At 42.2% G+C, this 16,667-nt stretch overlaps 2 protein-coding genes across 7 annotated transcripts in view; one reads left to right on the forward strand and one right to left on the reverse strand.

Annotated features, from left to right (window-relative positions):
- The window catches only part of LOC144597865 (neutrophil cytosol factor 2-like), a 47,970-nt gene extending 45,941 nt beyond the window's left edge, over positions 1-2,029 (forward strand). For all 3 annotated transcript variants that reach the window (XM_078407579.1, XM_078407582.1, XM_078407581.1), the window contains 2 exons: positions 284-368; positions 1,899-2,029. In XM_078407579.1, coding sequence (XP_078263705.1) covers positions 284-368; positions 1,899-1,984 — 171 coding nt within the window. In that variant the 3' untranslated portion in view covers positions 1,985-2,029. The remainder of the gene's footprint in view (positions 1-283; positions 369-1,898) is intronic.
- Positions 2,030-5,145: 3,116 nt separating this feature from the next.
- smg7 (SMG7 nonsense mediated mRNA decay factor) overlaps positions 5,146-16,667 on the reverse strand; it is a 119,736-nt gene continuing 108,214 nt past the window's right edge. For 3 of the 4 annotated variants that reach the window (XM_078407584.1, XM_078407585.1, XM_078407586.1), the window contains 2 exons: positions 16,037-16,185; positions 5,146-7,443 (listed from right to left, as the gene is read on the reverse strand). In XM_078407584.1, the coding sequence (XP_078263710.1) occupies positions 7,330-7,443; positions 16,037-16,185 (263 nt within the window). In that variant the 3' untranslated portion in view covers positions 5,146-7,329. The remainder of the gene's footprint in view (positions 7,444-16,036; positions 16,186-16,667) is intronic. The other variant, XM_078407587.1, reaches the window with a different exon arrangement.

Raw genomic sequence — 16,667 nt, forward strand, 5'->3', positions numbered from 1 at the left:
AGACCAATTAATCAAGAAACAGCATTTGGAAGATTTGTTTTTGTTATCTCGGAGTGCGGTGTGTACGTAAGCTATACCTCCATTCCATCCCCGAGCAGTAATGGCTATTGAAGTTGGACTTTGAGATTGTATAGAAACTGCCATTACAAGTAGACTTGTAGGATCAGGGACCAACGCTTCAAAGGAGAGCTGACAATGCACAAATTGAACAATATTATTGAATGGTGGAGTAGATTCAATGTTTTATTACAAGGTTTTGACACTAATTCATTTTGTACTATAGGTAGTAGCATTATACGACTACAAGTTCACAGACTCCATTGATCTGAGTTTTCAAGAAGGAGACAGAATCCAAGTATTAGCACAAGGTGAGAAACATGTTACTGCTGAGCACTGGACAAAATATTTAATTTTTTGTTGGCATTGCCTCCCCATCTTGGATCAGTTGTTTTGTTACTGATCTGTAAATGTAATTAGTCTAGCATTTAATATTAACAGCGCATACCCGAATGTCACTTGTGTAGTTACATTGGCTGCTTAACTTCATATAAGTCATAACAATATTTCACCACCTTTGTAAAATTAAACACACTGATTTGACAAAAGGTCACCCATCCCTTATAGATATTACTAAAACAAAACAAGGCATTCATTTTGCACCTACACCATTGACCCCTCTCCCAGTTTAAGCCAATGATTTTAACCATATTATCATGTATTTTTCCATTAACTCAACTGTTTTTTCCTTTACTCACCTTTTCAGTCCACTATGGTTACTACCTCAATCACAGAAAAGTGTGGCGAGCTTACTTCTAAATGGGATGGCTGCTTCTGACCAATCTTGCACATTCTGCACTGTGATTGTAGCCAAACATAATTCAGTGCATATAATATTTAAATTTATGTTTTAAGATACAACACAAAATATATGACATGATCAGAGCATGTGACATCAGGGGACAAGTAACAGAATGGATCAATGCAAAGAAATGAAAGATACTGTCAATAAATCTAGATTGTGTATTTAACAGATTTAATGTAGTTCACTTCATTACAAATAATCACATATAATAGTTTCGACAGATTGGAGCACAGTATTATCCAAGGGATGTGATATGCATTTCAGTAAAGTGACAATAAAAAGTTTGAAAAGATCATTAAAAAAAGTGCTTTGGTCTCGATACCTTAATCCCTGGCAAGTGATGGGTGGACAGCATGACAGAGGCCGGGAGGTGATGAATGGAGACAAATGACTGCACAATGTAAACTAATAAAGGTGGTGATGAGTGAAAATGGGCAAGGGATAGACACAAAATGCTGGAGTAACTCAGTACGACAGGCAGCATTTCTGGAGAGAAGGAATGGGTGACATTTTGGGTCAAGACCCTTCTTCAGACTCGGAGTCAGGGGAGAGACAAACTAGAGATATGGATGGGTATAAAGAGAATGTAAGGTGTGAAAAGCAGATCAAAGCAGATGCTGATCAAGGAAATGTAGAATGGTTCATTGTTGGCTGAAGGGAAGGTGACAATGAGGCATTCAAACAGTAAAATTAATCAGGACAGTGAAACTAGTTGGAGAACTAGGATAGGGGAGGGACGGAGAGAGGGAAAGCAAGGGTTGCTTGGTTAGATAAATCAATATTCATACCACTGGGTTGCAAGCTGCCATAGAGATAGAGGGCCCTGTCAGTGGGGGACCAGCAGGAGAGAGGGAAAGCAACTGGGTAAAAGGGGGCGAAAGTATGGAAAGGTTAAAGTTACAATAATTTTATTGCCACATGGATAAATGTGGAGTGAGTTAAAGAAGCCATGTGCAAATTCTGCTCTAAGAGCAAGTGTTGGATGTGCTTTAGTAAGCGGTGCAGCTATTTGAATTGTTTTCTTTTCTCTTCACAGTAAACGACAACTGGCTGGAAGGGCAATGTAATGGAAACACTGGAATTTTCCCAGCATCTTTCATCAAAGAATTAAGCATTGCTTAAACTGTCAATCCTTGAATAAAACGTACAAGTATTTGATTTTTGAAGTGATCCTTTTCTCCTAAACTATCAATTGAAGATATATTTTGCAGCTTAAATATTTAAAATAGTTTATCCTCCCAAGTAGGTCTGCAAGGACCTTGAATTTATGTTAGATTGCTCCAAAAATATTAGGGAACATTTCTTCCCTGTTGTGAGTGCTGAGTTGCAACGTGGGGCAACACAACTAGTTTCAAATATGTACCAGGATTTATAAGTCGATCTTACCTAGGTCGATTTAAAAGGTACAGGCAATGTCATTTCTTTAAGAAAAGCATTTTTTCCCCCCCATCAGCCTTTGTCTATTCTACTTCATCTCAACTTCAACTGGCCTTCTGGTACGACCAAATTCTTGCCATCATTATCGTGGACACTTTGCTATGTCAGAAATCTGGGTGATGGCACTTAATCTGTAAATAAAGTTGTGCCAAGGAAACCATTTTGGTTTTGAGAAAAGTTGATGTTAGTAGAGCAAGAAAAAGGGAACAGCAACGGGGTGGGGAATACTGCCCTGAGCCAACTGCAAATCCAACAGCATCCGCTTTCAATCCAGTCACCTGGACTCCATAGCTGCTCCTTCACTGCATCGTTCCCTTTTCCTCCCAATTTTCCCAAGCCAACCCTATAGTTCTGAACCATAGTCAGTGCTCTTGCTCACCTTCCCTCCAGCAGACTCCGCACACCCATCCAAAAGGTGCCTTTCCAATGATACCAGACTGCAGCCAATCAGAAACAGAGTAGGGTTAGCTTCTCAAATGCCAAAGGGCACAAATCCAGATATTCAGGCAGAAATCCTCTTACCCAAAGATGAAGTTGAGCACATATCGAAACTACTCATCTCTACTTGACATCACCTGACTTCTTGCAACAAAAAATGCAAACATCTGAAACCACCATCCATGCTATCTCTAGCTTTGACTATCCTAATTCACTGCAAGCCATGATGACAATCTAAAACATGCTGCTTCCATCTCAACTCCTAGCAAGTTTTGCTTATCCAACCTTCATTTGCACACAATTTTGTGCTGGTTTCCAGGAAAGCTTTCTCACAATTTTCAAAATTCACATTGATGTAATTCCTCATGGCCCTCCCACCATTTTCTGCATCACACCATAAAAACTCCCTATATTGTCCTAATATCCCCTTTGCAGCAGTGTCAAATTTTGTTGGATGAAATTTCTGTTCCAACATTTCAAAGTGCAAAATAATTGCAAGTTGTTGGTGCTCTTGAGATTTTACGAGCTTTAAGCGTTTCATTCCTCAGTTGGTACCAGCAATAGAAACATAGAAAATAGGTGCAGGAGTAGGCCATTCGGCCCTTCGAGCCTGCACCGCCATTCAATATGATCATGGCTGATCATCCAGCTCAGTAGCCTGTACCTGCCTTCTCTCCATACCCCCTGATCCCTTTAGCAAAAAGGGCCACATCTAACTCCCTCTTAAATATAGCCAATGAACTGGCCTCAACTACCTTCTGTGGCAGAGAATTCCACAAACTCACCACTCTCTGTGTGAAGAAATGGTTTCTCATCTCGGTCCTAAAAGACTTCCCCCTTATCCTTAAGCTGTGACCCCTGGTTCTGGACTCCCCCAACATCGGGAACAATCTTCCCGCATCTAGCCTCTCCAACCCCTTAAGAATTTTATATGTTTCTATAAGATCCCCTCTCAGTCTTCTAAATTCCAGCGAGTACAAGCCCAGTCTATCCAGTCTTTCCTCATATGTAAGTCCCGCCATCCCAGGGATCAATCTGGTGAACCTTCTCTGTACTCCCTCTAAGGCAAGAACGTCTTTCCTCAGGTTAGGAGACCAAAACTGCACACAATACTCCAGGTGCGGTCTCACCAAGGCCCTGTACAACTGCAGCAGAACCTCCCTGCTCCTAAACTCAAATCCTCTTGCTATGAATGCCAACATACCATTCGCTTTCTTCACTGCCTGCTGCACCTGCATGCTTGTTAACTTCGTTGGAGAAAGAGAAAACAGAGACTGCATGGTGATACAGCATGTAACGTCACTGCAATGCAGCTCCAGGACTTGGTCCTCACCTTGGGTGTACCACTTGACAGCACAAGTCAAGGGTGCTCCAGTTTTTCTTCCACATCCTGAAGAAATGCTGGCAGGCTAATTGGCTGCAATAAATTATAACCAAGTGGCAAAAAAAACTAATTAGCGAATTAATGGTTATACGAGATAGAATAAGTTGTAGGGCTGCAGGGAAATTGGGCTGAGTGCGACTGCTCAACAGGGAGTCAGTAGGGACCAGAATGGCCTCCATCTGTGTCAGAAAAAGACTTAACATTTTGCATATAGTAGCTCTCAAACCATAACAAAGCAATAACCAAAGTAAATTTTACAATTGCAATTAAAAGTTTTAACACATAGTTATTCAAATCCTGCAACCTCATGAGATTTTTTGAAATGCCCTTCTTCCGTATGAATGAGTTACTCCAGCCTAAAAGAGAAAACTTACATTAATACGGCATCTTTCCTGATCTCGGCATCTCCTGGTGCTTTACAGCTTATGAAATGTAGGAAATGCTGCAGCAGCCAATCTGTGCACATAAGGTCCCATGAACCAGGTGATAACAAGATCCATTAATTTTTTTACTGATGTTTATCAAGGGATAATATTGGAACGGTCACTAGGGAGAATGTCCCTACCTTTCCTCTGGTTCGTGCCAATGAATCTTTTAAATCTGCCTTAAAAAACAGACAAGACATCCTCTGAAATAAAACACCTCCCAAATTAACATTATTAGGATCAGCACTGTACCAGAGTAGTTGTCAATTTTTGTACTTCATCTGGAAGGGGATTTGAAACACACAACCTGCTAACCGAAAGACCTGTACATCTCAATCTCACACGTGGCTGCATTGCTTCACCCAAATCATCCTTCATTTGTATTCAACTTCAGGCCATTGCATTATGATGTCCAATATGCCTCTAAAGCTACAGCAAGTAACAAATTCATTGTTCAGAGTTAACAGAGCATTTAATCCAGGCCCAATCCTACTTTCATTCATTTGCAGCATAAATCACAACAAAATAGCCAGGAAATCTGAGAGATATTTCTAACCTCCATGACTTAAAAATATAAAATTAGAACTTAGGAAAATTTAAGTAGCACACAACACAAATTATCTTGCATTTTTAACAATGTTTAATGTAAGTTTAGCACCACACCCATGTTTGTAGATTTTTCCTTCAAGGGTCATCCTTAAAAGGAAAACATTGTGCGAAGAACAAGTGATTAAACATAAACTTTTATTTAGAACATGGTTTCATTTATTGAAGGCAAAGCTGATTCCAGCAATTGCTGCACAAGTTCTTACACAAAAAAGACATGAACACAAAAGCTCAGGACAGAAATGTTTTTTTCCAATCTTTCTTGCAGTGCTCCTGTTCCCCAGAAATGTAATTATTCTGAACAGCATACATGCATGCAGGTTGTGAATTCATGCTCTGACACTTCTGCTGGCCTTCTGGGACTCAGCTCAGTGAGTACACCCAAAGGCGAGTGATTCAGTACCAGAATTGCTTTAGATTTAGGTGACCAGAGCAGAATGGTGGAATGTTTCAGTGGGTTGACTGTGGAGCTATACCTTTAACTGGCACAAAGTACAGTTGGATTACATTTTTTTTGTTAAGAAAAATAGGGAGTAGAGGTTGCCATAGTTGTTTTAGGTCTTTATACTGTGAAGAAGTTGTTAAATATCATTTTTCAAAAAAAACAATTCCTTTTCTATACCTCTCCTTTCTAGTGTTGCACATCTTACCAACTTGGCCTGAATTGTCATAGCCCGCACCTGAGCACTGTACTTCTCCCCCACAAGCATGAGATATTGATCTTGAACAGCTCTCAGTAATTCAGACAATGTAACTCTTCAATTGCAAAATACCAGAAAACATTGTTTTCCTGCAATTACATCAGCTTTTGCCATCAGAAATTCAACAAATAGTTTCTACTGCAAGTACTTTTTCCATTGCTGAAGAATGATTTTAACAGACATTTTCACACAAGTCTGCATACAATACATTCAGATCTTTCCACAAAGCTCAATAAAATGACAAATGTTTGTTACATTCAAGAGCCTGAAACCTACTGATAAGATGACCACAGTGTATAACCCATGCTTTTCATATATTTTCTCTTTTAAATTGCAAATGGGAGTAGCAGGTGGCCACATGTAGTAACAAACACCCACAAGTACAAGTGGCCCACTTACTCACTCACTCACATACCTGCTTTGTGCCCCGTTTTGCTGAACCAGCAGCATTGCTGGACCCTTTTTCCACTTTGAAAGACACTGCCAAATCAGGAATAAAAATTACCATCAGACAGAAGCTGACAAAAGCTGTTTTCATCTAATAATTAAAAGAAGCCAGAACTAGAACTAAATAGATAAATTAACCCCTTTCAAGGTTGGTATGCTATAGTAAAATTTATAGCTACTGTTATGATCAAAAACCACTAATTTAAAATCCTTAGCAATTACTGCTTTTTTTTGTTTTAAGCAGAGCTCTGCTGTATGTCTTATCAACAGGATTGCTACAGAACAGTATCACAAGTATTTAATATTGTAATTACTACTGCAGCTATTACATTAACAACTAGTTTTTCCTTTTAAAAAATCTATTCGCTAAAGGTGCAGTGATGTGAAGCTGCTTTCAAACACACAGACCTTTGCTTGTCTGAAAAGTTGCCTTCATGTAAATTTACTAACAGAATGCCTCCACATCCTTGTGTAATAGGTTTGAGGAAAGCTGACGAATGGGCCAGTGTCACTACATTTAGAGATTACAAGCACACCTGTTCCTTAACAGAGCTGAAAATGATCACTCTCAAAAACCAAGATGAAAGAGGATTAAAACGTAACCACATCCTCACTAGCAGAGCATTCATTAGCTGATTCTCCTCCTATTTTGTTTAACACTACCTCAGTCCACTTGGGATTTCTTCCCATTTCACCTCCTTCCATTACCCAACCATCTTAGAGATGTACAAAATAGAGAAGAACATAGGACATCTTTCAGTAGAAACAAGTGGTTAGGAGATAACTGAGTGAGGCGGGTGATGGACCATCCTCTGGAAGTGACAGGAAGCATGTAATGTTCTTTTTTTGTTTTTTCCTCAGCAGCAGCTTTGTGCAGACGCAGCACTGGTGGAGTGCTTACGCCCTCTCTACAGCAAGAAAACACAGAGAAGAGAGGGCTGCCACCTGCAGGGGACCGTGGGTTGTAATGCAAACCCAACATGCCTTGAGTTGTGTAACCTGGATTCACCGGTCATGCCATTGTGCCTCTCAGTGTGGTGGGTTCAGTGTGCCGAGTCCTCGCTGTTGCTTTTGTTTCTGCTGCATTAGCAGCTGCTCCAGTGCAGAGGGTCCAGGATGCATCATTGAACTTGACCAGATTGACTGAAGAGGAGGGGAAGAAAGAAAATATCTGCACATTATGGTAATTCAACAGCCATTAAAAAGATCTTCAGTATGGACATGGACAATGCAAAGGCAAATCGTTATTTCCTTTCTTGAGACAAACCCGAGACTATTGTCTATGCTTTCAACTAATCTTGTACCTCAATTTTGTAAAGATGGGAGGGTCAAGGATGATTCTTCATAGTAGCATCATAACTAATCACTGTATTGAAATGTATTTTTACTTAAAATACCAAAACAACGATATATGATTTTAACACACACTATCAGCAAAGCATTCAAATGAGATAAGGGTTCAAAGGAAGTATTCACATTGATTTGCAAGTACAATATTTGCTCCAAAATAACTATTCTGTTGGGAATGGTCTTGGTTCAAAATATTTAACCACTAAATATTATTTTAATGAAATATTTATATAACAGTGCAAGTTACTATTGAAGCATAGTCAAGCTTGAGTTCAGAGAAGATTTACCAGGATGTTGCCAGGACCTTCAGGACTGAGCTATTGGGAGAGATTGGGCAGGCTAGGGCTTTATTCCTTGGAGCACAGGAGGATGAGGGATGATCTTTATAGAGGTGCACAAAATCATGAGGGGAGTAGATCATGTAAACACACAGAATCTTTTGCCCAGCGTAGAGGAATTGAGAAGCAGAAGACATGGGTTTAAGGTGAGGGGAGAAAGATTTAATGGGAATCCAAGGGATTCTGCCAAGGGATTTTTTCACACAAAGGGTGGTGGGTGTATGGAACAAGCTGCCAGAGACGCAGTTGAGGCAGGTACTATCACAACGTTTAAGAAACGTTCAGATAAATACATGGATAGGGTAGGTTTAGTGGAAAATAGGCCAAAAGCAAGCAGGTGGGACTAATGTAGATGGGGCATGTTGGTCAACATGGGTAAGTTAGGTCCAGCGGTCTGTTTCCACACTATATATGGCTCTAAATATCAAGCTACAACATCTCTGGTGACCTTCTCCAAAACTGATAGTTTATCGTGGGATTCTAAATCAGAATTTTAAAAATTAGAATATTTAAGAAATGGTCCACATTCTCATATTATTTTTTAGATTTAGAGATACAGCGCAGAAACAGGCCCTTCGGCCCACCGGGTCCGTGCCGCCCAGCGATCCCCGCACATTAAAACACTATCCTACACCCACTAGGGACAATTTTTACATTTGCCCAGCCAATTAACCTACAAACCTGTACGTCTTTGGAGTGTGGGAGGAAACCGAAGATCTCGGGGAAAAAAAACCCACGCAGGTCATGGGGAGAACGTACAAACTCCGTACAGTACAGCACCTCTAGTCAGGATCGAACCTGAGTCTCCGGCGCTGCATTTGCTGTAAGGCAGCAACTCTACTGCTGCGCCACCATGTTGTCTATTTGAAACCATTTATGTGTTTAGCTTAACTGTAATGCAATGCAATATTTTAAAATACATTGAGTTGCAGGAACTGTCAACAAGGCCACATCAGTGAACAATTGAAAGTCAACATCTTGGATATGGGATTAGAATTCCACCCAGGCTACGTACAATGACAGATAGCTTATTTCCCTCAAAGGACATTACTGAATTGGTAGTTTTAGGACAATCTAATTAGTCAGCGTTGTATTTCCAAATTTTAATGAAAAAGCTGAACTGAATTCATCAGCCACAATTAGATCTGATATCATTGTTTTAATTGGCCAAGTAGCATCTACTATATAAATAAAAAACTTTAAAATATGGCCAATAAAATTACCAAAATAACATTTAATTAGATAAATGAGAAGATCACCGGGATTAGTGTGCTTCGCTGAGGAATAAATATTAGTTGTGATACCTACTCACAACAATTTGAAATTATTGCCAATTACTTAATTACTTTAATGAAAAGGAAACATTTTGGGTTAGAAAGAGCAGCAAATTCATTGTCACTGGACATTCAAAGCAAAATTGCACTATGGTTTCCTGACCTTGTGCTGAGGAATGAATGGATTTTGGTCGGGAATTACTTCGTATCAAGTTGTTACAGGTTCAATCCATGGAATAAGAAACAAAACTTAAGCTTACTGCTTTCAAGGTGAATTCTATCTCACATATTCCAGACAGACTCCGTTACAGCTCCAATTTCTATTGCACATGTCTTTAAAAGCTTCCCAAGTCATTTACAGTGGGACTTTCACACAACCAACTAGAATTTTGGTTGCCATTTACAATGATAATCAAAGCTGTCAACTCATTCAGCTTGCCCCAAGTAAAATCTTTTCTTTTTCCCATCCCTGTCATAGCATTGCGAGGGTCTTCACCTTTTTTCTAAGCTACAAACAGTAATGCTGCCACTGATCATCAGATCTGGCTGTACTAACTCAAGTGCCAGCAGGACATATTTCCTGGTCAACCATGCCAATATTTAGCATCATGCAGGAAAAAGCTGGTAACTCCAACATCTCCATATCAATGGTCTCCTTAAAACACACTTTAAGGAGTAAAAACACTCTTTCACTCTTATCTGCAATATAAAAGACATGGTAAATAGCAGACTCTGTCATCCTACCATATCATTAGCACCAATGGCATCCACATCACACAACCTAACTAGTGATGACCAAGAAAGCACATCAGCATATTTACTTTTGTAGACATTTGCGAACATTCAGCGCAATTTGATGCGATGCACCTCAGCCTGGCATGGCAACTGTTCAGCTTTTGACTGCCTGAACCTACATAAAGTGGTCAACACAGCCAGTCCAACATAGGCTGGTCACCATCCTTCCATCAAGACCATCTACATGGTGTGTTGCATCAGGAAGGCTGCAACCCTGGTCATTCCACTTCCTCTCTTTATCTTCTCCGAGAAGATACAGAAGCATGAAAGTTGGAACAACTGGACTTAATAACAGCTACTTCCCCACAGCTATCAAACTCCCCAATGAATCACTCCCTTCCCGAAACGAAGGAGGACCCGTGGGAAGCGCTATGGAGCACTCACCCGACTCTGGTGACGAGGATTACGCACACCGCTCCCGAGTATATTCCTCGCAAATCTACGTTCTCTCAACAACAAAGTGGACGAACTACAACTCCTGCGCCACACAAACAAGGACTTCTCTCGAGCCGCTGCCCTGTGCTTCACCGAGACCTGGCTGTGTGAGTCGACCCTGGATAAACGCACTGCAACTGGCTGACGTTCAACTATCAACAGAGGACCGTGAGGCCGATGCAGCGGGAAAAACAAGAGGTGGAATATGCTTCTACACTAACCAGGACTGGTGCAGCAATATCACGGTCCTGTCTAACTTCTAGACAGGGGTTCCACCAATTTAGAATCTTTCTTTATCAACTGCAAACCCTTTTATTCTCCGAGGGAATTTACCTCTTTTATTCTCGCTGGAGTTTAAATCCTCCCCCCCCCCCCCCCCCCCCCAAGCCTGCCTGCGTGAGGCGCAAACGCAACTCGCTGACCAGCTATTGAAGGCAGAGAGTGACTTCCCGGACTCCATGGTCATTGTTTTGGGGGACTTTAACAATGCTAACCTCAGTCATGAGCTCCCAAAGTACAGACTTCATTTTCCCTGCTCCACCGGACACTTGATCACTGTTACACTTCAATCAAGAACGCATATCGCTCTGTTCCTCGGGCGGCTCTGGGTCTCTCTGATCATTGTTTAGTTCACCTTATTCTGACCTATAGGCAGAAACTAAAATCTGTTAAGCCTGTGGTCAGAACAACGAAAAGGTGGACAAGCTGACCAACAGCCTGAACTAGTTCTACTGCAGATTCGAGAAACAGAAACATAACCCTGGGACTCCACCTCCCCCCCCCCCTCCCCCTCCTCCGTTCTGCAAAGACTGGACCCTTCCCCACCCATTCGACCCCAATCACCACTTCAGACCTACTTACAGCCTGACTCGTCTGGAAAGACTGGCCCCATCCTACCCCCACCCCTCTGCAATCACCACTTCACACCCACTTACAGCTTGACTCCAGTCTGAAAAGACTGAGCCCTCGTTCACTACCCACCCCCTCCTTGCTGCCCAACATCAGTCTGACCAATTCTCCATCACTAACAATAGAAATTGAGGAGGTGGAAAGGCTATTCAGGAGACAGAAAAGCCGGAAATCTCCAGGACCGGACAATGTCTCCCCCTCTACCCTTAAGCTCTGTGCCGAACAGAGGATGTACTTCCTGCGGCAGCCGAAGAAACACAATCTGCCACAGCCAATGATGGTCCAATTCTATACTGCCACCATAGTCTGTCCTCACCTTCTCCATCATGGTCGGGTTTGGCTCAACCACTAAGCACGACATCCGGAGGCTGCAACGAATCGTTTGATCAGCTGAAAAGGTTGTTGACTGCAACCTTCCCCTCCCATTGACGAACTGTACATTGCAAGGGCCAGGAAGCGCCTGAGCAAGATCATCTCTGACCCCTCTCACCCTGGCCACAAACTCTTTGAAGCACTTCCCTCCAGAAGGCGACTCCGGACTGTGAAAGCCGCCACAGCCAGACACAAGAACAGCTTTTTTTCCCCGCGAGTAGTAGCACAACTCAATAACCAAAAGTCTGTAGTCTCTTTTTACTCTGGTTTATTTCACTCACATGTTTAAACTGTAATGTTGTATTCTTAATGTTTTAAGCTTTATTCTTAATTGTTCACTGTATGTTCGCGTTGTTACTTGCGGGCGGAACACCAAGGTCCATTCCTTGTATGTGTACATACTTGGCCAATAAACATATTCATTCACTCATTAATAAAAACCTAATTCTGATATTCCTTTCTTATACTTTTATTTTTGCACCACGGTAAACGGATCATGAGCAAGAATGGATCATGATAGGGAAGGGGGGCTAATGGGTAATGTCTGTTATTGCTGATCATCCACTATAACCAATTGAGGGGTACAAAATGTGACGGGGGGGTGGAGGGTGGAGGAGGGAGGTTAAACAAGAGGGAATTCACAGGCTGCCCCAGGCTGGAGATGAGCCCAATACTCATGCCACCACCATACTGCTCACTCTCTCCGCTTTCGTAACCAGAAGTATGCAACGTGGCAACTGCTCACTCAGAAACTGGTGGAAATGGGGGGGGGGTTGGTGCAACAGGAGCCTCGGCCCACCATAACTGAAATTCGCTACATAAAGGTCTGACATTGCGAGGGTTTACTGTACCAGATTGCCTACAATCTTTGCATCATTCTGCTGTTTTGCATTTGTCACTGTATTTATTGCTGTGCTTACTGCATTTATTGCTTTCACCGTGACATTCATGCTAACTACAAATTGCATTGTATGCTGGTTTTTAATGATAAAAAACTAATCTGAATCTCAATTCTATGCAAGACAATTTCTGGGGGATGTGTCCATTCATAATCTCAAATTGGAAATATGAAACAATCATACAAGAAAATCGTTCATATTCAGTATGTTTATCAAACATTTGTTTGAATACTTTGTGCATATTTTGCTTTATTCTATGTTCCTTCGAGTTTTAATCCTTGTCATGTGTCGCATCTGCTAATTTAATGTAGGATCAATTTACTGTTTTCATGTCACTATCCTCAGCATCCCTACATCAAAACAGATTTAAAACAACTAGAAATAGGCTGGCTCCTGTTTGTTGTCCAGTGCTCCATTCTGGAAATGGGGATCTGGACGTTGCGGTCTCCCACCAACTTATCACAAATGAGGGAGGAGCTGGCCAGAGTTGACTGGAAAGAGACCCTAGCAGGGAAGACGGTGGACCAACAATGGTAGGTATTTCTGGGAATAATGCAGAAGGTGCAGGATCAATGCATTCCAAAGAGGAAGAAAGATTCTAAGGGGAGTAAGAGGCGACCGTGGCTGACAAGGGAAGTCGAGGACAGTATAAAAATATAAGAGAAGTATAACTTAGCAAAGATGAGAAGGAAGCCAGAGGATCGGGACTCTTTCAAAGAGTAACAGAAGAGAACTAAAAAGGCAATATGGGGAGAAAAGATGAGGAACCGAGGGTAAGCTATCCAAGAATATAAAGGAGGATAGTAAAAGCTTCTTTAGGTATGTGAAGAAGAAAAACATAGTTAAGACAAATGTGGGTCCCTTAAAGACAGAAACAAGTGAATTTATTATGGGGAACAAGGAAATGGCAGACGAGTTGAACAGGTACTTTGGATCTGTCTTCACTAAGGAAGACCCAAACAATCTCCCAGATGCACTACTGGAAAGAGGTCCTAGGGTGACTGAGGAACTGAAGGAAATTCACATTAGGCAGGAAATGGTGTTGGGTAGATTGATGGGACTGAAGGCTGATAAATCCCCAGATCCTGATGGTCTGCTTCCCAGGTTAACATAGAAAATAGTAAATAGGTGCAAGAGGAGGCCATTCGGCCCTTCGAGCCAGCCTTGGTACTTAAGGAAGGTGGCTCTAGAAATCGGGAAATTATAGACCAGTTAGCCTGACATCAGTGGGTGGAGAAGATACTGGAGTCAATTATAAAAGAAGAAATTGCGGAACATTTAGATAGCAGTAACAAGATCGTTCCGAGTCAGCATGGATTCACGAAGGGGAAATCATGCTTAACTAATCTTCTGGAATTTTTTGAGGATGTAACTAGGAAAATGGACAAGGGAGAGCCAGTGGATGTTGTGTCAGAAAGCCTCTGATAATGTCCCACATACGAGATTAGTGGGCAAAATTAGAGCACATGGTTTTGGGGGTAGGGTACTGACATGGATAGAAAATTGGTTGGCAGACAAGAAACGAAGAGTAGGGATTAACGGGTCCCTTTCAGAATGGCAGGCAGTGACTACTGGGGTACCGCAAGGCTCGGTGCTGGGACCACAGCTATTTACAATTTACATTAATGACATAGATGAAGGGATTCAAAGTAACATTAGGAAATTTGCAGATGACAAAAAGCTGGGTGGCAGCGTGAACTGAGAGGAGGATGCTATGAGGATGCAGGGTGACTTGGACAGGTTGTGTGAGTGGGCAGATGCATGGCAGATGCAGTTTAATGTGGATAAATGAGAGGTTATCCACTTTGGTGGTAAGAACTGGAAGGCAGATTATTATCTGAATGGTGTCAAGTTAGGGAAAAGGGGAAATACAAAGAGATCTGGGCGTCCTTGTTCATCAGTCACTGAAAGTAAGCATGCAGGTACATCAGGCAGTGAAGAAAGCTAATGGCATGTTAGCCTTCATGACAAGAGGAGCAAAGAGATCCTTCTGCAGCCTAGTGAGACCACACCTGGAGTACTGTGTGCAGTTTTGGTCTCCAAATTTGAGGAAGGACATTCTTGCTATTGAGGGAATGCAGCATAGGTTCACTAGGTTAATTCCCGGAATGGCGGGACTGTCGTATGTTGAAAGACTAGGGCGACTGGCCTTGTATACACTGGAGTTTAGAAGGATGAGAGGGGATCTTATTGAAACATATAAGATTAAGGGATTGGACACGTTAGAGGCAGGAAACATGTTCCCAATGTTGGGGGAGTCCAGAACCAGGGGCCACAGTTTAAGAATAAGGGGTAGGCCATTTAGAACGGAGATGAGGAAAAACTTTTTCAGTCAGAGTTGTAAATCTGTGGAATTCTCTGCCTCAGAAGGCAGTGGAGGCCATTTCTCTGGATGCTTTCAAGAGAGTTAGATAGAGCTCATTGATAGCGGAGTCAGGGAGTATGGGGAGGGCAGGAACGGGGTACTGATTGTGGATGATCAGCCATGATCACATTGAATGGTGGTGCTGGCTCAAAGGGCCGAATGGCCTACTACTGCACCTATTGTCTATTGTCAAACCCTTTCTCAGCGAGTTTTGAGAATATCTGCTTAGTAAATTAGTTATTTCCATCTGTTTCCAACCACATATGAAAATGAATCTGCAGAACAGGGGAGCTAAGGGAAGAAACTAGGGCGGCACGATGGTGCAACAGTAGAGTTGCTGCCTTACAGTGCTGGAGACCCAGGCTCAATCCTGACTATGTATGGGTGCTGAGTGTAAGGAGTTTGTACGTTCTCCTCTTGATCGCGTGGATTTTCTCCAAGATTTTTGGTTACCTTGTGGTGACACCTGGTGGCAACCCCAGGGCACAGCAAACCATCGGCTCTAGGGGGTGGTGTCTTAGTGTGGGAGGCACCAGCCACAGGGGCGGTACCGGCGTTGGTATTTAAGGCCGGTATTTAACACGTCTAGTGCACACAACTCGTGTCCGATTAGTTTTTGGCTGGACTCCATCGCGTTCCTGCTACAACCTCACACATTCCAAAGACGTACAGATTTGTAGGTTAATTGGCTTGGTATAAGTGTAAATTGTCCCAGTGTGTGTTGGTAAGATAGTGTTGTGTAGGAAGGAACTGCAGATGTTGGTTTAAACCGAAGATGGACACAAAAAGCTGGAGTAATTCAGCAGGACAGGCAGCATCACTGGAGAATGAATGGGTGACGTTTCGGGTCAAGACTTCTTCAGATGGTGTTAATGTGCAGGGATCACTGATTGGTACGGGCTTGGTGGGCCAAAAAGGGCCTGATTCCGTGTTGTATCTCAAAAACTAAAATAGGAACTGGGCAGTGACAAGGATGGAAAAATCTATGAAACATCATACCTTGAAACTGTCCATGAGCAGTGTGGACGATTCATCCAGTGTGGTGTCTGGGGCAGCCCACGTGTTGCTCGGAGTATTGACCTGATGCCAGGTGATGTCCGAAGACGAGGATGCAGCAGATAGATAGTCCAGGCCAAATCCACTCATTACTACATTTTTTTATTTTCCGCCAAAAAGAAAAACAGATTGTTTTTAATGCACATTTTTTAAAAAGGTTGGAACAACTTCAGTTAGTTTTCATAATTTTAATTTATCTCATTACAAAAACTAGAGCAGCGGTAGAGTTGCTGCTTTACAGCGAATGCAGCGAATGCAACGCCGGAGACTCAGGTTCGATCCTGACTACGGGTGCTGCACTGTAAGGAGTTTGTACGTTCTCCCCGTGACCTGCGTGGGTTTTCTCCGAGATCTTCGGTTTCCTCCCACACTCCAAAGACGTACAGGTATGTAGGTTAATTGGCTGGGTAAATGTAAAAATTGTCCCTAGTGTAGGATAGTGTTAATGTACGGGGATCGCTGGGCGGCACGGACTTGGAGGGCCGAAAAGGCCTGTTTCCGGCTGTATATATATGATATGATATGGAAGAAATAATCACAGCTTCCAGTATTGCTGTCGTCCACAAAAACATCT

Source organism: Rhinoraja longicauda, chromosome 11 (assembly GCF_053455715.1).
Source record: "Rhinoraja longicauda isolate Sanriku21f chromosome 11, sRhiLon1.1, whole genome shotgun sequence".
In the NCBI taxonomy this organism is placed as follows: domain Eukaryota; kingdom Metazoa; phylum Chordata; class Chondrichthyes; order Rajiformes; family Arhynchobatidae; genus Rhinoraja; species Rhinoraja longicauda.